This window comes from Salvelinus sp. IW2-2015, linkage group LG28, assembly GCF_002910315.2.
Source record: "Salvelinus sp. IW2-2015 linkage group LG28, ASM291031v2, whole genome shotgun sequence".
NCBI lineage: Eukaryota > Metazoa > Chordata > Actinopteri > Salmoniformes > Salmonidae > Salvelinus > Salvelinus sp. IW2-2015.
This window is the reverse complement of record NC_036868.1, coordinates 29,298,294-29,317,675: the sequence shown is the minus strand read 5'-3', so window position 1 is coordinate 29,317,675 and position 19,382 is coordinate 29,298,294. Positions and strand designations below refer to the sequence as shown.

Genomic DNA, 19,382 nt, shown 5'->3' with positions numbered 1-19,382 from the left:
TATTGTATATTGTAATTGTATTATTTTGGTAACTACATGGCCCAGTGAACAAGCACCAAACCAGCGTGCGTGAGTGCAGAGTTGGATGGTGAGCCGTGCATTGCATGACGTGCAATTTTGTGCTGTTCCTATCAGAATAAATCTCCATGACTGGTGCTACACTTTGGAGTTCGTGTCGAGGATTGATTGTACACAACGCAAGAAGAGTACTGTTACACAGGCATGCAGGAACGAAGGACACTGTGTGCTAGCTTAGCCAGCTAGTCCTAAGGAGGACTCCGGTAAACAGCAGGCGGGAACGGAACCTTGAACAGAAACGGAACCTTGAACGTAAGTGATCCCTGCTGTTCCGGAACAGAACGGTTACTTTAAAAGCATGGGAACCGGTTAATAATCTTATTTTACGTTCCAGGCATTTTTTTTCTAGTCTCACAAAAAAACGCATATACAAAACCCCTACTCTGTCACTCAAATGTATTCCGGTGTCTGCCTGCAAGCTGAAAATATTTGCCTGCGTCTGTCTTTATCTGCCCCTCCCCCCTCCAAAGCATAGGCTACTGTACTGATGTTACAAGCTTGATAAAGAAGATGGGGATAGAAATTCTAAAGCTAGAAGAATGGATTKACTTGTTCAATGCTAGTTAAGGATACTATAGGCCTAGTTATCACGTTTGACTTATTAACTACAAAAAGGTAAGACGTGTTTTTAATTCTGATGCTGCTCTGCATACATAAGCTTGTTAGCTAGCTAGCTCAAGCTTATTAGCTAGCTAGCTCAAAGGACGTTCAACATTACTCCACAGAAGCCGCTCCTCCTAGGTATAATTCCGATAATGCTTGTCATAAGATGCCCAGCTCTTCAAGCCTCCTCAACCCTCTCTCGCTCTCTCCCACTCGCAAAATTTCAGTTGCATCTTGCACCATAGGCTACACTTGATGTCCATCACACCTGTAAACAACTAGCTTGCCTGCTCTATCGGCACTGATTGTTTTAAGTATTTTAATGAGCTAAATGTAAAAAAAGTTTTTCACAGGTTAAAAAGGAACAGAAAGGAACAATATACACTGGTACTTTTTTGGGGTTCGAACCGGTTCAGAACTTTATTTTACTGGTCGAAACAACAGTGGAACGAAACACCCAAAAATTGTGGTTCTGTTCACGAAACGATTTTCAGTTCCAACCCCTGGTAAAGACAAACTGCTTGCATAAATACACATTTTATAATTGACACACATAACTAAAAGCTTAACAACTACGAACAATGTGGTTGAACATCATAAGACTTGAGCTCAGCATGGAACATTTTTCATACTGGGTTAAAGGGATACTTCAGGATTTTGTCAATGTTGCCTTTTATCTACTTCCACAGAGCCAGATGAACTCGTGGATACCATTTCTGTCTCTGAGTGCAGTTTGAAGGAAGTTGATAACTAGCGTTAGCACAATTGCTAATTAGCGTTAGCACAATTGCTAATTAGCGTTAGCATTGGCTCACAAAATGACCTCTAACTTCCTTCATACTGGATGCAGAGACATAACAATGGTATCCATACATTTAGTTAATCTGACTCTGGGGAAGTAGATAATGGGCTTCATTGCCAAAATCCCGAAGTATCCCTTTAAGTTTGACTGATAAGGAGAAACATGAGCTCTGTTGAGCTCTGAAAAGTACACTTCAGTAGTATTCATTTCACCATGCCCGACTATAATGCAGCTTTTGAGTTGTGAGAAGTCCTTCCCTGTGTAACAAAACACGTAAGATCACTTTATATTGTGTCTTTGAGCTAATAAATGTGGCTGAARTAGGTCTCATTTGCTCAGTTAGCATGAAGACTCCATCAGTGCTAAAGTAGTAAGGAAACATTCCATTTGGCCATGGCCCACCCTGGATAAGGTGTAGATAGGATAGGCATAAACCTAGCCCATTATTAGACCTCTGATTTATTTACGGTGTCTTCAGAAAGTATTCATACCCCTTGACTTATTCCATATTTTGTTGTTGCAGCCTGAATTCAAAATCTCACCCATCTACACACACTACCTGATAATGACATAGTGACATATATATATATATATATATATATATATATATTAACATATATATTTTTTGCACATTTATTGAAAATTAAACAGAAATATCTCATTGATATAAATATTCACACCCCTGGGTCAATGCTTTGTAGAAGCACATATGACAGCGATTATAGCTGTGATTCTTTCTGGGTAAGTCGAAGAGCTTTCCACCCTGGATTGTGCAACATTTGCCCATTATTCTTTTCTTGACATTTTTCAGGTCTTGCCAAAGATCTTCAAGTAGATTTAAGTCAAAACTGTTACTCGGCCACTCAGGAACATTCACTGTCGTCTTGGTAAGCAACTACAGTGTAGATTTGSTGTTGTGTTTTAGGTTATTGTCCTGCTGAAAGGTGACTTCATCGCCCAGTGTCTGGTGGAAAACAGACTGAACCAGGTTTTCCTCTAGGATTTTGCKTGTGCTTAGCTTAATTCTGTTTTTTTATCCTYGTACTCAGTAATGTATTGGATTTGCCCCAAACATAACACTTTATTCAGGACAAAAAGTAAATTGTTTGCCACATTTTTTGCAGTATTACTTCAGTGCCTTGTTGCAAACAGGATGCATGTTTTGGAATATTTTTATTCTGTACAGGCTTCCTTTTCAATCTGACAATTACGTTAGTATTGTGGAGTAACTACAATGTTGTTGATCCATTCTATTACAGACATTAAACTTCYTAACTGATTTAAAATTTGGTGAAATCCCGAGCGGTTTCCTTCCTCTCCGGCAACTGAGTTAGGAAGGACGCCTGTATCTTTGTACTGACTGGGTGTATTGATACACCATTCAAAGTGTAATTAATAACTTCACCATGCTCAAAGGGATATTCAATGTCTGCTTTTAACATTTAACTCATCTACCAATATGTGCCCTTTTTTGCGAGGCATTGGAAAACCTCCCTGGTCTTTGTGGTTGAATCTGTGTTTGAAATGCACTGCTTGACTGAGGGACCTTAAAGATAATTGTATGTGGGMGTACAGAGATGAGGTAGGCATTAACCCTCCTGCTGTGTTCCTGTCGAATTGGACTGATTTACAAGTTCTCTCTGAAAGATGTAGTTCATTTAATCTGATTGTCATAAAGTTCCATGACTTTGTCCACACAGGGCATCTGATCACACAAAATACATTTGGATGATTTTCATTACATTTGGGGTGTTTTAACTTTTGTACACTTGTGGTGTTCCTGGTCAAAAATGACCGGTCATTAGAAATGAATGGGTGAGACTACAATTAGTGTATAAAATTTAGTTCAGGCACATGCCCATTCATCAGATGGACACACTTCCTCTCCCGGACKCCCACATGAATGTGTCTGTTTGAGCACACACACACACCTCACTCCCCTTCTTGGCTTCCATGGCAACCCCCACGGGAATCTTTCCCCAATAGAATCTTTCCCCCATGGGAACCACACCTGTTGGCATTCTCACAAACAATAGCAACATTGTTTCAATAATATATAACTTTTCTCACAGCTCTGGTATATAAAGCTTTTTTGAGGCCTTGCTCACAATTAATTCTGTGGCAGCACAATGACCAAACGATATACTGTATGTGAGGCTCTTGATCATATCTTTGATCATGACACTGGTGAGGAGTCCTTGTTAAACTTTGACACAAAGTAGTCTGATAAATAGCACAATATGTTTCATCTGAGTATTTGTTATAGTCAAAATAATCCATACATTCTACTGTTTTTTACTCAAAAACTAGTTGTATGAGCTAAGGTCAATAAGGCCTACAATAAGGCCTATGGCCTACAGGCCATAAATAGCAATTAGAAGTTCAAAACTTGTAATGTTCACAAGAAGTTGATAAAGATATAACACAACATTAGGTGATTTAATGTGAATTATTATGGATTTATAATCAGCCATAATGGGGCAGTCATTTTGGACCGGGAACACATAATTAATTAACATGAAACGAAKARAACAGGAGGGTTAAAAAATCATGTTAAACACTATTGGCAAGGTGTACAATATTGTACTGGATTGAAAACTCCCTTAAAAGGTATGTATTACATCAACATGTAATATCGTCAACAGGAATAACGTGTTTAAAATARAGACAGCAGCTATTTAAAATCAAAGGTTTATAAAATGGCATGACTGTAAACATGACGTATAGAGCTACYGTCCTTGCTTCTGCTGAGGTCTCTTATTGTAACCAACACAATCCTAACGACGGGCCTACATTGCCCTGTTACTTCTATAGTAATTGTGCTTCTTCAATAGGGTGGTTTCATACCCACACAGTTGGCAYATGTAACACAGAAAGTAACAAAATGCCTGCTCAAAACAATGCACATAAGCTAATTATACACAGTGTATAGAACATCAGGAACACCTTCCTTATATTGAGTTGCACCCCTTTTGCACTCAGAACAGCCTCAATTCGTCGGGGCATGCACTTCAAGGTGTTGAAAGCGTTCCATAGGGATGCTGGCCCATGTTGACTCAAGCTTCCACAGTTGTCAAGTTGGCTGGATGTCCTTTGGGTGGTGGACCATTCTTGATACACACGGGAAACTGTCAAGCGTGGAAAACCTCAGCAGAGTTGCAGTTCTTGACACAAACCAGCGCGTCTGGCATCTACTACCATACCCCGTGCAAAGGCACTTAAATATATAGTCTTGCCCATTTACCCTCTGAACGGTACAAATACACAATCCATGTCTCAGTTGTCTCAAGGCTTAAAAAAKCTTATTTAACCTGTCTCCTCACCTTCATCTACAGTGATTTGAAGTGGATTTAACAGGTGACATCAATAAGGGATAATAGCTTTCACCTGGTCAGTCTCATTTTCCTGTTTTGTACACAGAATATACACTGTGGAATTATACAATAATTATACAATTTCATGGTACATGTTCAGCTTACAAGGTGACTGAAAACTGCCAAAGGAAGACACAGCCTGCTGGACCAAACCTACTAAGCCATGGTATATGGTTGATTGGACTGAAATACTTATTTCATCAGTGTACAGCACTAGATAACACTCAGGAAAAGGAGACACTTTTCCTCTTTGTGTTGAGATCTCCATTGTGCCTGTGTGCCTGCCTGCCTGCCTGTTGCTTCCCCTGGTATCTACTCCATCATCGGATTCTTGAGAAACATTACTTCCTCCGGAACTCTATCTCAGCTTCCTGTTTCTGTCTGGAGCTAAAAGCTGAGTGAGAGGTTCGACCACAGCCAACGGCCACTTTAAATAAAGTAACAGAAACCAATGTGTCAGACCTATGAAAATTAAGCACCAAAAAGAGACTTTGACAAGGGCCAAGTTACACTTACATTAGGAACTCTACTGTAGCACATATTTTGAGTAACATATAGTGACATACTACTTTGCCAAATGGTACTTTACCAACTGGTTGCCTATGCATAAGAGGATAAATGGACAAACTAATGCAACGCCATGTCAGAAATATGACAGTTTTGTACAGTGTGTGTGGTATTCACATGGACATTAAAACATTTCTCTGGCTGGTGGTGTGATTGATGTTCAACAACAAAATGTCCCAGTCTCTGGCTTTTGCTGTTAAATCATCTTAAGGAAGCATTTTCAGTACATACAAAACACCTCCTACACATACAGAACTTAACTAACTAAACCTTTAGCTTAACTACAGACCATAACTTAAAGTAAAAAAAAAATAAACATGTATAAGAAAAACAAAAATATAAAACTGGTTKTTTTGTTGTGGTGCTACTCCAACAAGACCTGCTCAGTTTTTATGGGCGTAATGAGGGGGCCAGCGCCGGACGAATCAGAGCCCTCGTCTTTGGGAAKCTCCTCCCCCTGCAGCAGCTCCACCCCTGCCTGCCCCTGCAGGCCTGCTAGCGCCCCTTGGCTGAAGCACAGGTGCTTGATGACCTCGTTGGGGCTGGAAAAGGTGGTTTCACAGACATTACACTTGTAGGGCCTTGCTGAGCCTAAGAACAGCACCTCCATCTGGCTGGTGTCGTCCCCTGCAGAACACAGCTCCATACTCTGCCGGTCCACCATGGTGTAGGCTTCGATGCCCTGGCTCAGACACATGTGGCGCGCTGCCTGATTGGCACGACAGAAGCTCTTGCCGCAGGCGCTGCACTTGTAGGGCTTTCCCGTGTGTATGTACATGTGCTCCCGCCAGTGGCTCTTCTGGATGAACTTSCGTCCGCAGGTGGAGCACTCGTACTTTCTGCGCTTCACCTCGTGGTCCAGGTCAGCACTCTCAAGGTTGTCGATATCCGCAATGTCTGAAGGGGGTGGGGTGTCGGCCTGGGACTGACACCCCGTCGCCCACCCCGACATCTCAGCTCTGGGAGAGTCCATGTTGGAACCAGAGAGAGGTGCTTGCTCGCTGTCACTCAGCATCTCAACTGTCATGTCAGCGGACCGTTCTCCACCTCCCCTTAGCAGCACCTCCTCTACCTCTGGTGTGGTGGCTTCTCCTCCTGGGATGACAGAGCAGTGTGCGCCGCTGGGTTCGGCCACCAGGGGGAGCCGGGCCTGCCTGTGCTGCAGGAGGTGCTCCCTCAACAGGTTCCTCTGGTTGAAGCGGCAGCTACACAGGTGGCAGGAGTAGTGCTTCCTGAAGGAGGCACTCCTTTTCATGATGCTTGGCTTCACATGGAGAATGGTGTTTGAGTTATCCGAGGAGGGAGCCTCTCCTGTCAGGGTTTCACCTCTATGCTTGTCCTTATACCAGGCCAGGTGGCCGCTGGTTGAAGCCGCCATCATTTCCTGAAATGAAGAGTCCAGCTTGGATGCGTGGTTGGCGAAAGACGCTGCTACAGCAGACGTGGACGGATACTTCCTGTCAGGGAGGCTGTCCAGGTCAAAGGGCGAAGAGAGCTGGCGCTGAGCAGGCAGCCTATCGGACAGCGCCACCTGCTGGTCGGAGATCTGAATGCCAAAAAGGGCAGTAGAGAAGGGCAGGCTGGGCTCGGGGTGGGAGAAGGCAATCTGGCTGGCCTCCTGGAGGAGYGGGTAGGCGTGGAGGAACTTGACCCCCTGTTCCAGCCGGGCTGGGTCGATGAGCTGAGGGGCCAGCTTCCCTGTGTACATCAGGTTGAGGAGGTAGCTGAAGATGTCTGGCTGGATATCGGCTGCCTTCAGGCGTACGCAATCACTGAAAAGAGAGATATTTATTTAACTATGGCTTTAAAAAATTCTATATATCAAAAAATTGGCCACTTGAAAATGTCTTGAATTTAAAACAGACGCAAACAATAGCTTTTATTGATCACCAAACATATACATTGTCCTGTCCTTATTGAGTTGRACATTATTTGCTACAATCTTTAGGTGAACTTGTTTGAATAGTCCAATCAGGACTGGGTTGAGTTCAGTTTCAACTGAACTTTCTCACTGTCGTAAATCATTAGTGAATATGGTGTTAGCCTAGAGTAATGTAGCCAACAGGTAGAGGCGTTGCCGTGGCGTTTACCATACCTGTCCTGGTGTATGAAGAGCATTCTGAAGTAGTTGGAGAAGGCGGCCAGTACTGCCTTGTGGGCTTTGAAGAAGACGTCTCCGATGACAACGGTGCAGTCGCACAGGAAGCCAAACTCCCTCTGAGCGTTGAGCTGCTGCAGGAGCAAAAGACCATGGTTGGCCAACTCCATTCTTCAATCTGCACAAAGAAAGGCACAGAGATGAAGACAACAGTCAGTCAGTTTCCTGTCTGGAAGAGGACCACAATGCTACCAAAGAGAGGTCTGTGATGTCCACTTTAACAGCTCTGTAATACCACAACTCCAATGTAGGCTAACACCACAAACACTGGTTGTCCTAAACATAGCATTTCCTTTCTAATGAGGAAAAAGCTCAATGTCTAATAAGAACAAGGAGGCCTACTGGCATCTGTTTGAATTCACATTGCAAAAATATGATAAAACTGACAAAAATGTTATCGTCATGTGTATGGTGGCTGAAATTACTCCATGGTCATTGGCTCAACTTACCCCAAGGCAAACATTTTAACTATATTAGCCCACACAGCTACAAGGATGCACTTTTATGTTAAGTTTAAAACATCATATTGTAGCTTATAGAGACCCCAACTGATGAACAATCTTAAAATGATCTACTTTGGTTTGAATACAAGCATCATGAAACCTATAAAACAATACATTAATTTGACTGTGAATTAAAAAAATAAAATGTTTTAACCTAACTTGCTTACTACTTTTCTGTGTGGTTTCTTCCTTCCTAAATATTTGGTCACATTATTAATTTTGTGTGTGGTTTCCTATGAGCAAGGGGTAGCTTAACTAACCCTTTGGCTCAATTTACCAGTCTCCCCTATAATTAGTCAGCTAGCTTAATATCTACAGGACCAGTCTGCTCTCAGTCCTTTGAGTCATAGCATGACCTGGTCTTTATCGGCCTATGACCTTTGAAACCCGACTTAGGAAGTGTGTTCTCTCTGCTCTGGCCACCGAGACCTTGTTCTATCGCTATGACCGAGACTGCTGCTGTTGACCTAGGGTTCGATACTGCGACCAAAACAGTCGCATTTGCGACCGTTTGACCTGGCAGTTGTTGGTCAATTTCTTCAACAGATTGATCATCGTTCTATATAATTCTCAAATGTATATATTAGTAGTAGAAAGGAAACACAGACTCTTTGTTTAAGTATTAGGATTCTCCTTTAGTAATAGAATGGTTGACAGAAGTTGGTACAGAGTACAGTATATGATAGCTCTCACCAGGTTCTGCAAAGTGTCTAAAACATCCTATAACTTATATAGCCTCCCCAGTTCCCCTTGTGTGATTTTCCCTGGCAACAACATTTTAATAAATTTAACCTCCCCCCTGACCGCAGCAACCATCTTGTCAGCAATTTAAATCTCAGAAGTGTGTTGGAGCGAAACTGAACACCTTCCTAATATTTAGTTGCACTGCCCCCCCCCCCCCCTTTTCCCCCAGAACAGCATCAATTCTTCAGGGCATGGACTCTACAAGGTGTCAAGCATTCCACGGGGATGCTGGTCCATGTTGACTCCAATGCTTCCTACAGTTGTGTCAAGTTCGCTGGATGTCATTTGGGTGGTGGACCATTCTTGATACACCCAGGAAACTGCTAAGCGTGAAAAACCCAGCAGCATTTCAGTTCTTGACACAAACCGGTGCTCCTGGCACCTACTACCATACCCCGTTCAAAGGCACTTACCTCTTTTGTCTTGCCCATTCAACCTCTGAAAGGCCCACATACACAATCCATTTCTCAATTGCCATCTTTAACCTGTCCACACAGGTTTGAAGTGGACTTAACAAGTGACATCAATAAGGGATCATAGCTTTCACCTGGTCAGTCTATGTCATGGAAAGAGCAGGTGTACTTAATGTTTTGTATACTCGGTGTATAAGGCTCAAATATTCATGTTTGAGGGGAGGTCTATGCACAGCAAGTTATTTGTCAATTAGGCTATACTTACAGTATTTTTTACATTGTCGCTATTACATGGCTACTGTTTAATAGAGGGGAATCCCAGCTTTCCAACAGTGCTGATTTGTCGTTTTTTAAACATTTAACTAGGCAAGTCATTTAAGAACAAATTCTTATTTACAATGACGGCATACTCCGGCCAAACCCGGACGATGCTGGGCCAATTGTGCGCCACCCTATGGGACTCCCAATCACGGCCAGATGTGATACAGCCTGGATTCAAACCAGGGACTGTAGTGATGCCTCTTGCACTGAGATGCAGTTAACGACATTAATGCTTAGTTAACTATAGCTATCTTGCTAGTTATGTTTTGAATTTGCTGTCTAATTTGTCTGTTGTCTGACATTATTTTACACCTGTTACTGAAATGTCGCGCCCTCTCTCCTCTGGCAACGGTCCACTCGAACTGGCAAAAACAGACATGCACTGAAGGGTCACTCCGATCATGGCTGATATGTATATATTTTTTAATGAGAATACAAATTATATCTTATGTTTCACTGAGTCGTGGCTGAACGACGTCTTCAAGAACATACATCTGGCGGGTTATACACTCTATCGGCAGGATAGAACAGCAGCCTCTGGTATGACACGGGCAGGGGCCTCTAAGGAAGTCTCGAGGTTTTGCCCGCCTGAGATAGTGTGGTCTACAGCTTCTCATGAGATACTCTATCTACCTAGAGTTTTCATCTGTATTTTTTGTAGCCGTCTACATACCACCACAGACCGATGCTGGCATTAAAACCGCACTCAATGCATTGTTGGTTAAGGGCTTGTAAGTTAGCATTTCACTGTAAGGTATTTGGCGCATGTGACAAATAAAGTTTGATTTGATTTAAAAGGTTTTCCAAAATGTTAAATATGTAAGAAAATCTATTATGATGGTACTTATGGGTCCTTGAGCGAAATGTGTTCTGAATGAGGAAAGACACCTTCTACATAGAAAGTTAAGTCTCTAGGTCAAACAGTGGGCGGCAGGTATGATGGTTCAAGTGAGACTGCTTATAACAGTGCCACCTATAGACCAATTGGTAACATTATTTTTGACCAAGGTACTCATGTCTTCTAGTTTCTGTGTGCCACATTATTTTTTTTAAATGTACCAATCTATGCTTGAGTTATTTGACCATGTCAAGGGAASCCCTAATAAGCTGCCTCAATATTTGCAGCCATAAAGTGACAAAATCTCTATAGGAGCTAATCCGTCATCAGTATTGGTAAGATTTTAATGGAGCAGCGCTGCCTTTCAGTCGATCCTATCAGTATTGACACATGCTCCAACGATCCACTTAGCGATTGTTCTTACTGTGTGGTGTTTTGGGAAACGCATGTTAAATCTTCGGCCATTTTAGGAACAATGCATCGTTAGAACACTCGCCATCTGGAAACCCGGCKCGGTCCAGACACAATAATTGGATGAAAACACTGCAGGCAAATGTTGCAGCAGTACTGACAAATATGCATTATCAGAAAACACCATCCTGATATTTTGTGTGGGTTCAGACATCCAGCAGGCAAACTTGTAAGACCTGTGTTACTAAATAATTATGAATGAGTGGTTTGGCAATAGTAAACCTTTGGGCATTCATGAACAACTAGGAATCTGGCAACAAAAAATAACCATGTGTTCATAGTAGCCCAATGTGTTTGTAAGAAAGCGCGCCCSTAATGTAGACACGTGGAACAGACGGTCATGGCTAGAAGGATTCCAGCTTTTGTCAAATTAACGTCAGATTTAATTMTCATAGCAGGTTACGCTGCACGTTAGGCTAATTGACTTAACAGGTTATGAAAATTAGTTTGATATTTTAATAAATGTTTTAGGGTTAGGTAAAATACAAAAAAAGTATACTTTTGAAGTTAATTTGACAAACGCTGGATCCCTTCTAGTCATGACCGAACGGACCGATATCGCGCAGACTGAAAACACTTCCCCAGTACGTTCTCGTTCTAAACAGAAAGTAACGCTTCCAAACCCGATAGCTGAACGTGAAAGCCAATGCTGGTATGTCTACTTTAGCCATAGACCCATGCCAAGGCAAGTATCATAATGATTTTAATGGGTCTCAAACAAGGTGGTCACCGAATACATTTCTTAAACTTAAAAATGACCTATTTGAAACCGTATATAAATTACGTCTGAGTARGTCGGTATACAAAATGAAACGAAGAGCGGGGAGCTTTACCCTTTTACTCTGCTTGAATCCGTGGAGTTTGTCGTGTTGTTGTTTGTCTCCGGGGGACGTGTCTGTTGGGCTCGCAGCTGCTCTGTTCCTCTCAAGCATCATTGGCGGCGATGGTCGTCGGTGTTTCCCGGTTGAGTTACGTTACAATCACATGACTGTGTAAAAGCACTTAAAAACAGCAATTCGTTGTACGGACAGGGTGCCTGACAAAATKTTTTGGGGAACCCCTAACCGCCGTGTGTCCTTGCTATGACTAGAGAATTGTATCCACCTCGTACGTTACATTAAACCGTTAGGGCGGCTACTGTAATGATCAAATCTCTGGTTTGGGCACGTCCAAACGTAAACCGATTTTGGGGTTAAATAGCCATAGGTCGCCCTCCCCAACCCCACGCAAACAAATAACGTAGTTTTACAATCTTGACTGCAATGGCATTTGCAAGAAAGAGCCTCTTGTAAACAAATGGACGTACCGCCGTGAGTCTCTGGCAACAGTCGTGAAGCAGTCGTTACTTTTGATTCAATTGGCAAATTAGAATAATGTTATCGCAAAGGGCAGGAGGGCAACGAATGAGTTAACTTTTTAAATTTAATTTGTCGATATTTTGTTTAGGCTATGTTGGTAGCCTAAATGTAAAAATAAAATTACAAATATAATAGTTATTTGTTAGGCCTGCATGGCTACCCAGAATAAAATATTTACAAACGCACTTTATCACCAGACTATCAACTCATTATAGGATAAATTGCATTCCATGTTTCATGGTGCAGAACATCTGACTTGGTGAGAAATTACTTTTAGGCATGTATGTATGATTATGGGTGTGCTTTTTCTGTTTGTCAGTGATAAATACTTGAGAAAATACTACAGTCTATTTATAACCATCCTTCCAAAAGGACCTCTCTCTACCAGTCAGTCGACTGAGGTGTTTACTGTGTCACAGTTGATTAACAGGATCATTTCATATTTTCAAAAGGTGGAGTTAAATACAATTCAAGAGGATATTGATCCAGGGGGTAAACATTTACCACCAGTAGCCACTTTAACCCTGATAAAACATTCAAGGAACACAACACTGCACGACACTTATTACATGGTTACACGCTGCTTATGACTAAAGGAGGCTTTGTTAAAAGGTTCAATAAATGTGCTACTGCCTGCTACCCATATTCCTCATGGTCAGAATTCTGGCCATATCCCCTGACTTCTGTGTCATCCTCAACAGGATGTAAGCTATAGCCTGACCAGGGAGAGGAAAAACGTACACAAGCATCACTTGCCAGGAAGCTCAGGAAGAGTGGGAGGAACTACACACACACACTCACACAGATGAACTAATTGGCATACACATTCATCATGGCTCTACAGTGCAAATATTTTACTCGTATATTTTGCTGTGCGACCTGGATTTTTATTTAGGAGCACCAGTGTGCCTAGGAAAGTTAAGGATTCCAACTGTATTACCTTAAATCATTTGCATTGTGCTCCTCGACTTACAGGAGGAACTGGGCTTAAGTGCCTTTCTCAAGGGCACATCAACAGATTGTTCACCTAGTCAGCTGAGGGATTCAAACCAAGAACCTTTGGGTTACTGGCCCAACACTTTAACCTGCCACCCCTAACAGGACCCACCTGATCAATGACCTCTTAGAACTGGTCATGCTAAATGCTGCTACTGTGTGAGGTGTTAATTTGACTCTCTCCCTCTCATCACCATTAATAGAAMGGGTTTCTATAGGGAGATAAAAGAGATTGAAAAATAAGCAAAACTGAGGCCAGAAAAACGGTCATCTCGGTTAACCCAAAACCAAAGTCTAGAGTAATTGGTCAGGTGCTCAATTAAGTTCTGGGTCCAAACATGTTAAGAGAAGGGATTAAGAGATGCTAGCACGAGGAGTGGAACCGGAATGAGAAGCGCCACTATTTTTGAAAGTTACGGGCAAGTCTATTGGCCGAATGTCCCCTCACGAAATTCTAAAGATGCCAACACCCTTGCGAACTCGTGATTTTCTACATATAGCCAGTGACGATAAACCCAAACACCGGAACTACTGCTGCTCGTTATCCCATGCATCCCATTCCTTCCCGACAGATTCTACTGTACCTGTTATGTTTACGTAGATCTGTCCACGAGAGATTAGAAAAAGGGTGACCGAAACCCCTGACAGGTTTTTCAGTGGAGATAGTGGGAGCAGAACTAAAGCATGTTTAAAATGTTTAGATAGCTCCACAGCAGGGGGTTGGTTGAGAGCCCTATGGGACTCCCAATCACGGCTGYATGGGAATCAGTCTGGATCTGAACCAGGGACTGTAGTGACGCCTCTTGCACTGAGATGCAGTACCTTAGACCGCTGCGCCACTCTGGAGCCCCAACATAGTAAATGTAAATCCGAGGACACTGAAATTAGTATGTTATGTTTTGTATGGTTACAGAAGACAAGGTTAATTAAGGCAACTTTTGCATTTTAGTTAATTAGCAACTTTTCAGCTACTTTCTACTTTTTAGCTACTTTGCAACTACTTAGCATGTTAGCTAACCATTCCCCTAACCTTAACCCCTAGCCTAGCTAATTTTAGCCACCTAGCTAACGTTAGCCACAACAAATTAGAGTTCATAACATATCATACATTTGCAAATTCGAAACATATTGTATGTTTCGCAAATTCACAACTTATCATACAAAATGGATGATGGACATCCTCAAATTAACACAACCATACGAAATGTAACATATCATAGTAAATGGGGTGTCTCGGATTTACTTACAGAATAATAGGAAATTCGCTTAGACCATGTTGCACTAAAACATACACTTTAGAAAAAACGTTACATTAATATAACTTATTCCTAATGAGAAATAAAATGTATGGGGGAGCAGAACCACCAGTTCAAACACAACCTTGATGTGAACCCCTCTGGCCGTGGTCTGTTATGAAACCAGAGTGTCTGAGTCACTCCACAAATCCGGCCCGGGGGGGGGTTGGTTGGAAGCCCTGGAACAATGGAGATTGACACAGCTGGAGACCCCCACTCCACGGAACCACATGTGGGATTCCACATCCTGCCAATGGGATGCCTGCTCCTTTGTTCCCATGGGGATTGGTGACCTATTATACTGTATTATAGAAACTGATATGGGAAAATAGTACTCATCTCTCATCCCACTCTGACTGTATGTTTTGCATCTGATTCATACTTTGTTTTCTATCTGATCCAGATCAATACAGTTATCCAGGGAGATAAGTGGCTGTGCAGGGGTCAGATGCAATAAAACACCATGAGTTGATTCTCAACTAATGCGAGGAGTTCAGCCAACGGCCCTGCGGAAGGTGTGGATATAGGCCAGGCACACTAGACGCGCCACTGCCATAATTTAAGATCAAGACCTTTAAACAGAGATGCAGCATGCTTACATTACATTCTGTAGTACACTACGGTTTTAGAATGTCAGCATAGCCAACAAAATGACTTATGCCAATAAATGTTTTCTATACTTTTAAAGTTTTTTTATATAGTTTAAGGAATCGGTTCAGATGAGTAGCATCTGATCAGTCACCACTAGATGGTGGCATCGTATAATATAAAGTAGTAGATGTGGAGAGGTACAGTAGAATACCTAAAAAATGCATAATTCCCTTCCAAAGTTGTCCTAAATGCAGTGACAGAATTTGAGGTAACACTTTACTTGACACCCAGCATCATAATACGTTATGACACGGTCATAACCATGTCATATCTCATAATTGCTGACATAACTTGTCGTAATATGGTCATAACAATGTCATGACATATATTTAGACCTGTTGCGACATGTTATTGTATGGGTGGTTATGACACCTACATAAGTGTCCAGAACAACAAAACCTACCACACAAGGCAAAACATTCCAGTATACCATAACCTACTTGTCAACAGAATGTTTATGTTATATAACCTAAATTGGCCATATTAAATTATCATTGTAATTATGCACACATTGTCAGACATGCACCTACCCCAATGCTTTGTWMAATGCAGGAACATATTTCAGGAGCAGGACAAGACACCCTCTGTTTGACTGATGACTGACATAAGAACATGTACGTGATAGGCCTATCTGGCTTATATAATTATGATGGTCATAATGCTTCTTGACGGTGTCACAAAGTGTATTTTATTAGTCCAAGTAAAGTGACACAGGATGATCATAAAGCTTCATGACAATGTCATAAAAAACATGACTGTAAAGAATTCATAACAACAACAAAGGACTTAAGAAACAAACTTTCAAATGAAAAATGAACTTCTTGGCAGGGAAAAAATACATTTGAATAAATGTGGGTTTTGACGCTCTTATGTAGGTGTCATAAGGAGCCATAAAATAACGCACTATATGTCACAACGGGTGTAAATATATGGGTCATGACAGTGTTATGAACATATTATGAAAAGCTATGACAAGTTATGTCAGCTGTTATGACATGGTTATGACTGTGTCATGTGTTATGACGCTGGGTGTCAAGTAAAGTGTTACCGAAGTGGTAATAACCCCAAATAAAAGGGGATAACCAACCTTATTATCAGTGGTAGAAAAAGTACCCAATTGTCATACTTGAGTAAACAGGCTAGTCTCATAGACAAGACGTAACAAATCCGGGACACTCAAATTAGTATGATACTTTACAGTTGATATGGTTACATAAGAGAAGGTTACTTAAAGGAAAACGTTGTTGATATYGTCCCAAAATCTTTTGCCTGTCAGCAATCACATTTTTAAGATACTGTATATAACTTTCAAAATACATAAATACAGCCATATGACGCATTTTGCATTATTGATGAAAAACACAGTATATGGATGCAAAAACCAAAATATTTTTTGGGGGGGAATTTTCCTTTTTAAGGCAAAAACAAAAGTAGGGTGGTTGGATGGGGAGGCGTATAACCCAAATGTCTAGGAACCCAAAGGTTGCGTGTTCGAATCTCATCAATATTCAACTTAACATTTTAGCAACTTTGCAACTACTTACTACTTTTGAGCTACTTTGCAACTAACCCTTCTCCTAACCCTAACCTTAATGCATACTTTAAAATAATATTATGTGAGCCAGACATAAAAATCAAATGAGCATTTTTAGAGATGACTAATTTTACTGTCCCCACTACAAAACAGAGTACTCAAATATATGTAATTTTGTCCTTGAAACATTTAATTGAAACACTTTAGAATTCCATTCATTCCTATGGAGGACTGCTCCTACCGGGGAGTGACAACATGGCCGACCAGTGGCATCAAAGTCTCTCAATGGCCAATACATAGATCGCATCAGCATTCCAGGGTTTATATACATAATTGGATATAAGCAGAGCTCCCCAGCTACCTCTGATTCATTCAGCCATTCCTATGGGCTAAATGAATGAGGAAAGAATAAGGTTTGGAATAAATGTTGAAAAAAGTTCTGAGGTTAACACAGGCTTATGAGATCTTATGTGTTTGGTTCTATTAAATWATATCAGTCAGCTAACATGACCTTATGAATTATTAAGCTTTTTCTAAAATCATATAAATGCTTAAAAAAAAGTGGTGTTAGCTGATGAAGATTATTTCATACAACAAATTATTTCAGATCTCCTAAGCCTGTGTTTAATTTTGGGATTGATCCAGAAAAACCTACAAAAACTCAGTTTATTTTCCCTTAGGCTTTGTTCAACAAACCATGGCGGTGCCTACAAAAAGACSCCATTACTATRACTCTCTATAAATGAGGCCATGTGTTATGACCATTTTATAAAGGTAGTGGCTCCTAATCCGTGACCAGATCTTTTATTTCTGAGGCTCTGTATCCGTGAGTGAGTATGCACATTCCCGCAGTATCTCGCAGCAATTTGGAACTTCAGTAATTTTCTCATTCTGAAATTGGATCAGATAAATAGGGTGTTTTTGGAGCCTTTGTTCATGTTTATGTCAGGGTCCCCGTGCTATTTGGGTTAGTTTCTCAAACTCAAGTGAAATCGCAAAAAAAGTTGTCTGGACTCTTCTATAACATGCCATTTAAATAAAAAACGGAGACTATGGGCGCTCCTATGTTAGGGACATTCCTATGCTTAGACAATGCTGACGCCTGACAGAGCTTACAATGCCTGGAGAGGCATTTTAAGTATTAGCTAACCACCATTGGTTGTCGCGTTTCCTCGCCCTTAGCTGTGGAATGCACCTCTAACCTCAAGCTGTTTATTTGGACTGGAAGCCAAAACATATATTTTGGCTTACATGCAATCACCTGTATTGCACGTTTACAACGGTCCCTAAACCACTGGAGCACCAGAAAACAGCATATTGCYTCCTCTTTGGCTCGCAATGCTCTGCAGTGGGTGACAACTTGATCTTGAASCAATCAGAGAGCATGAACCTCCACGTGGGGGAGCCGASAGGAGTGACAAGACACCCTTTTCATCAGAATTGTTCTAACTTAAACAATAAAGCTGCATAATACCTATTTTTTTCTAAAGCAAGTCTTTAGAACTTTTACGTCTACCTAAGAAGTTTTGCACTTGAATAATTTTTTTGTTAGGTTTCATAATGTGCATTAGCTTAATAGTTAGCTAGTGTTAGCTTGCTAACTGAGCAAAGCAGTCACACAGACTTCATATTAAARGAATGAGGTGGTAAGTGCAGCACAATGCACACAACACTAAATGCTTCATCAAGCGAGCTATCTGGCCACTGTAATAACATCATTCAAATCAAATGTATTTATATAGCCCTTCTTAGAGCAGCTGATATCTCAAAGTGCTGTACAGAAACCCAGCCTAAAACCCCAAACAGCAAGCAATGCAGGTGTAGAAGCGCGGTGGCTAGGAAAAACTCCCTTGAAAGACCAAAACCTAGGAAGAAACCTAGAGAGGAACCAGGCTATGAGGGGTGGCCAGTCCTCTTCTGGCTGTGSCGGGTGGAGATTATAACAGAACATGGCCAAGATGTTCAAATGTTCATAAATGACCAGCATGGTCAAATAATAATAATCACAGTAGTTGTCGAGGGTGCAACAGGTCAGCACCTCAGGAGTAAATGTCAGTTGGCTTTTCATAGCCGATCATTAAGAGTATCTCTACCGCTCCTGCTGTCTCTAGAGAGTTGAAAACAGCAGGTCTGGGACAGGTAGCACGTCCGGTGAACAGGTCAGGGTTCCATAGCCGCAGGCAGAACAGTTGAAACTGGTGCAGCAGCACGGCCAGGTGGACTGGAGACAGCAAGGAGTCATCATGCCAGGTAGTCCTGAGGCATGGTCCTTGGGCTCAGGTCCTCAGAGAGAGAAAGAAAGAAAGAGACAAAGAGAGAATTAGAGAGAGCATACCTAAATTCACACAGGACACCAGATAAGACAGGAGAAATATTCCAGATAAGAGACTGACCCTAGCCCCCCGACACAGCATAAATACTGGAGGCTGATTAAATGACAATGGATTCATTCCCATGAAGCAGCTGCCTGTAGCTGGCTGCCGAGAGTCAATGCAGTGCCTTTACTTTACCTTGCTAGCACAACAGCTAGCTAGTAAATCATACTAACCATTTAGCTAACATTAGCCAGCTAGCTAAACATGTATCTCTGGGCTGAATGCAATTATGGAGAGTGAATTATATTGTTTCTTTGTCATCTTGCTAGCTAGTTATTTAGCTGTGGCCATCTGGCTAGTA

The 19,382-nt window shown here is 41.6% G+C and overlaps 1 protein-coding gene across 1 annotated transcript; it reads right to left on the bottom strand.

Annotated features, from left to right (window-relative positions):
- Positions 1-3,903: 3,903 nt before the first annotated feature.
- On the bottom strand, positions 3,904-11,793 carry LOC111954196 (zinc finger and BTB domain-containing protein 2-like). Its single transcript, XM_023973728.2, has 3 exons — positions 11,706-11,793; positions 7,520-7,700; positions 3,904-7,196 (listed from the first exon to the last, which is right to left on the bottom strand). Exons 2-3 carry the CDS (start codon positions 7,690-7,692, stop codon positions 5,789-5,791), a joined length of 1,581 nt encoding a protein of 526 aa, XP_023829496.1. The 5' UTR covers positions 7,693-7,700; positions 11,706-11,793; the 3' UTR covers positions 3,904-5,788.
- Positions 11,794-19,382: the final 7,589 nt, after the last annotated feature.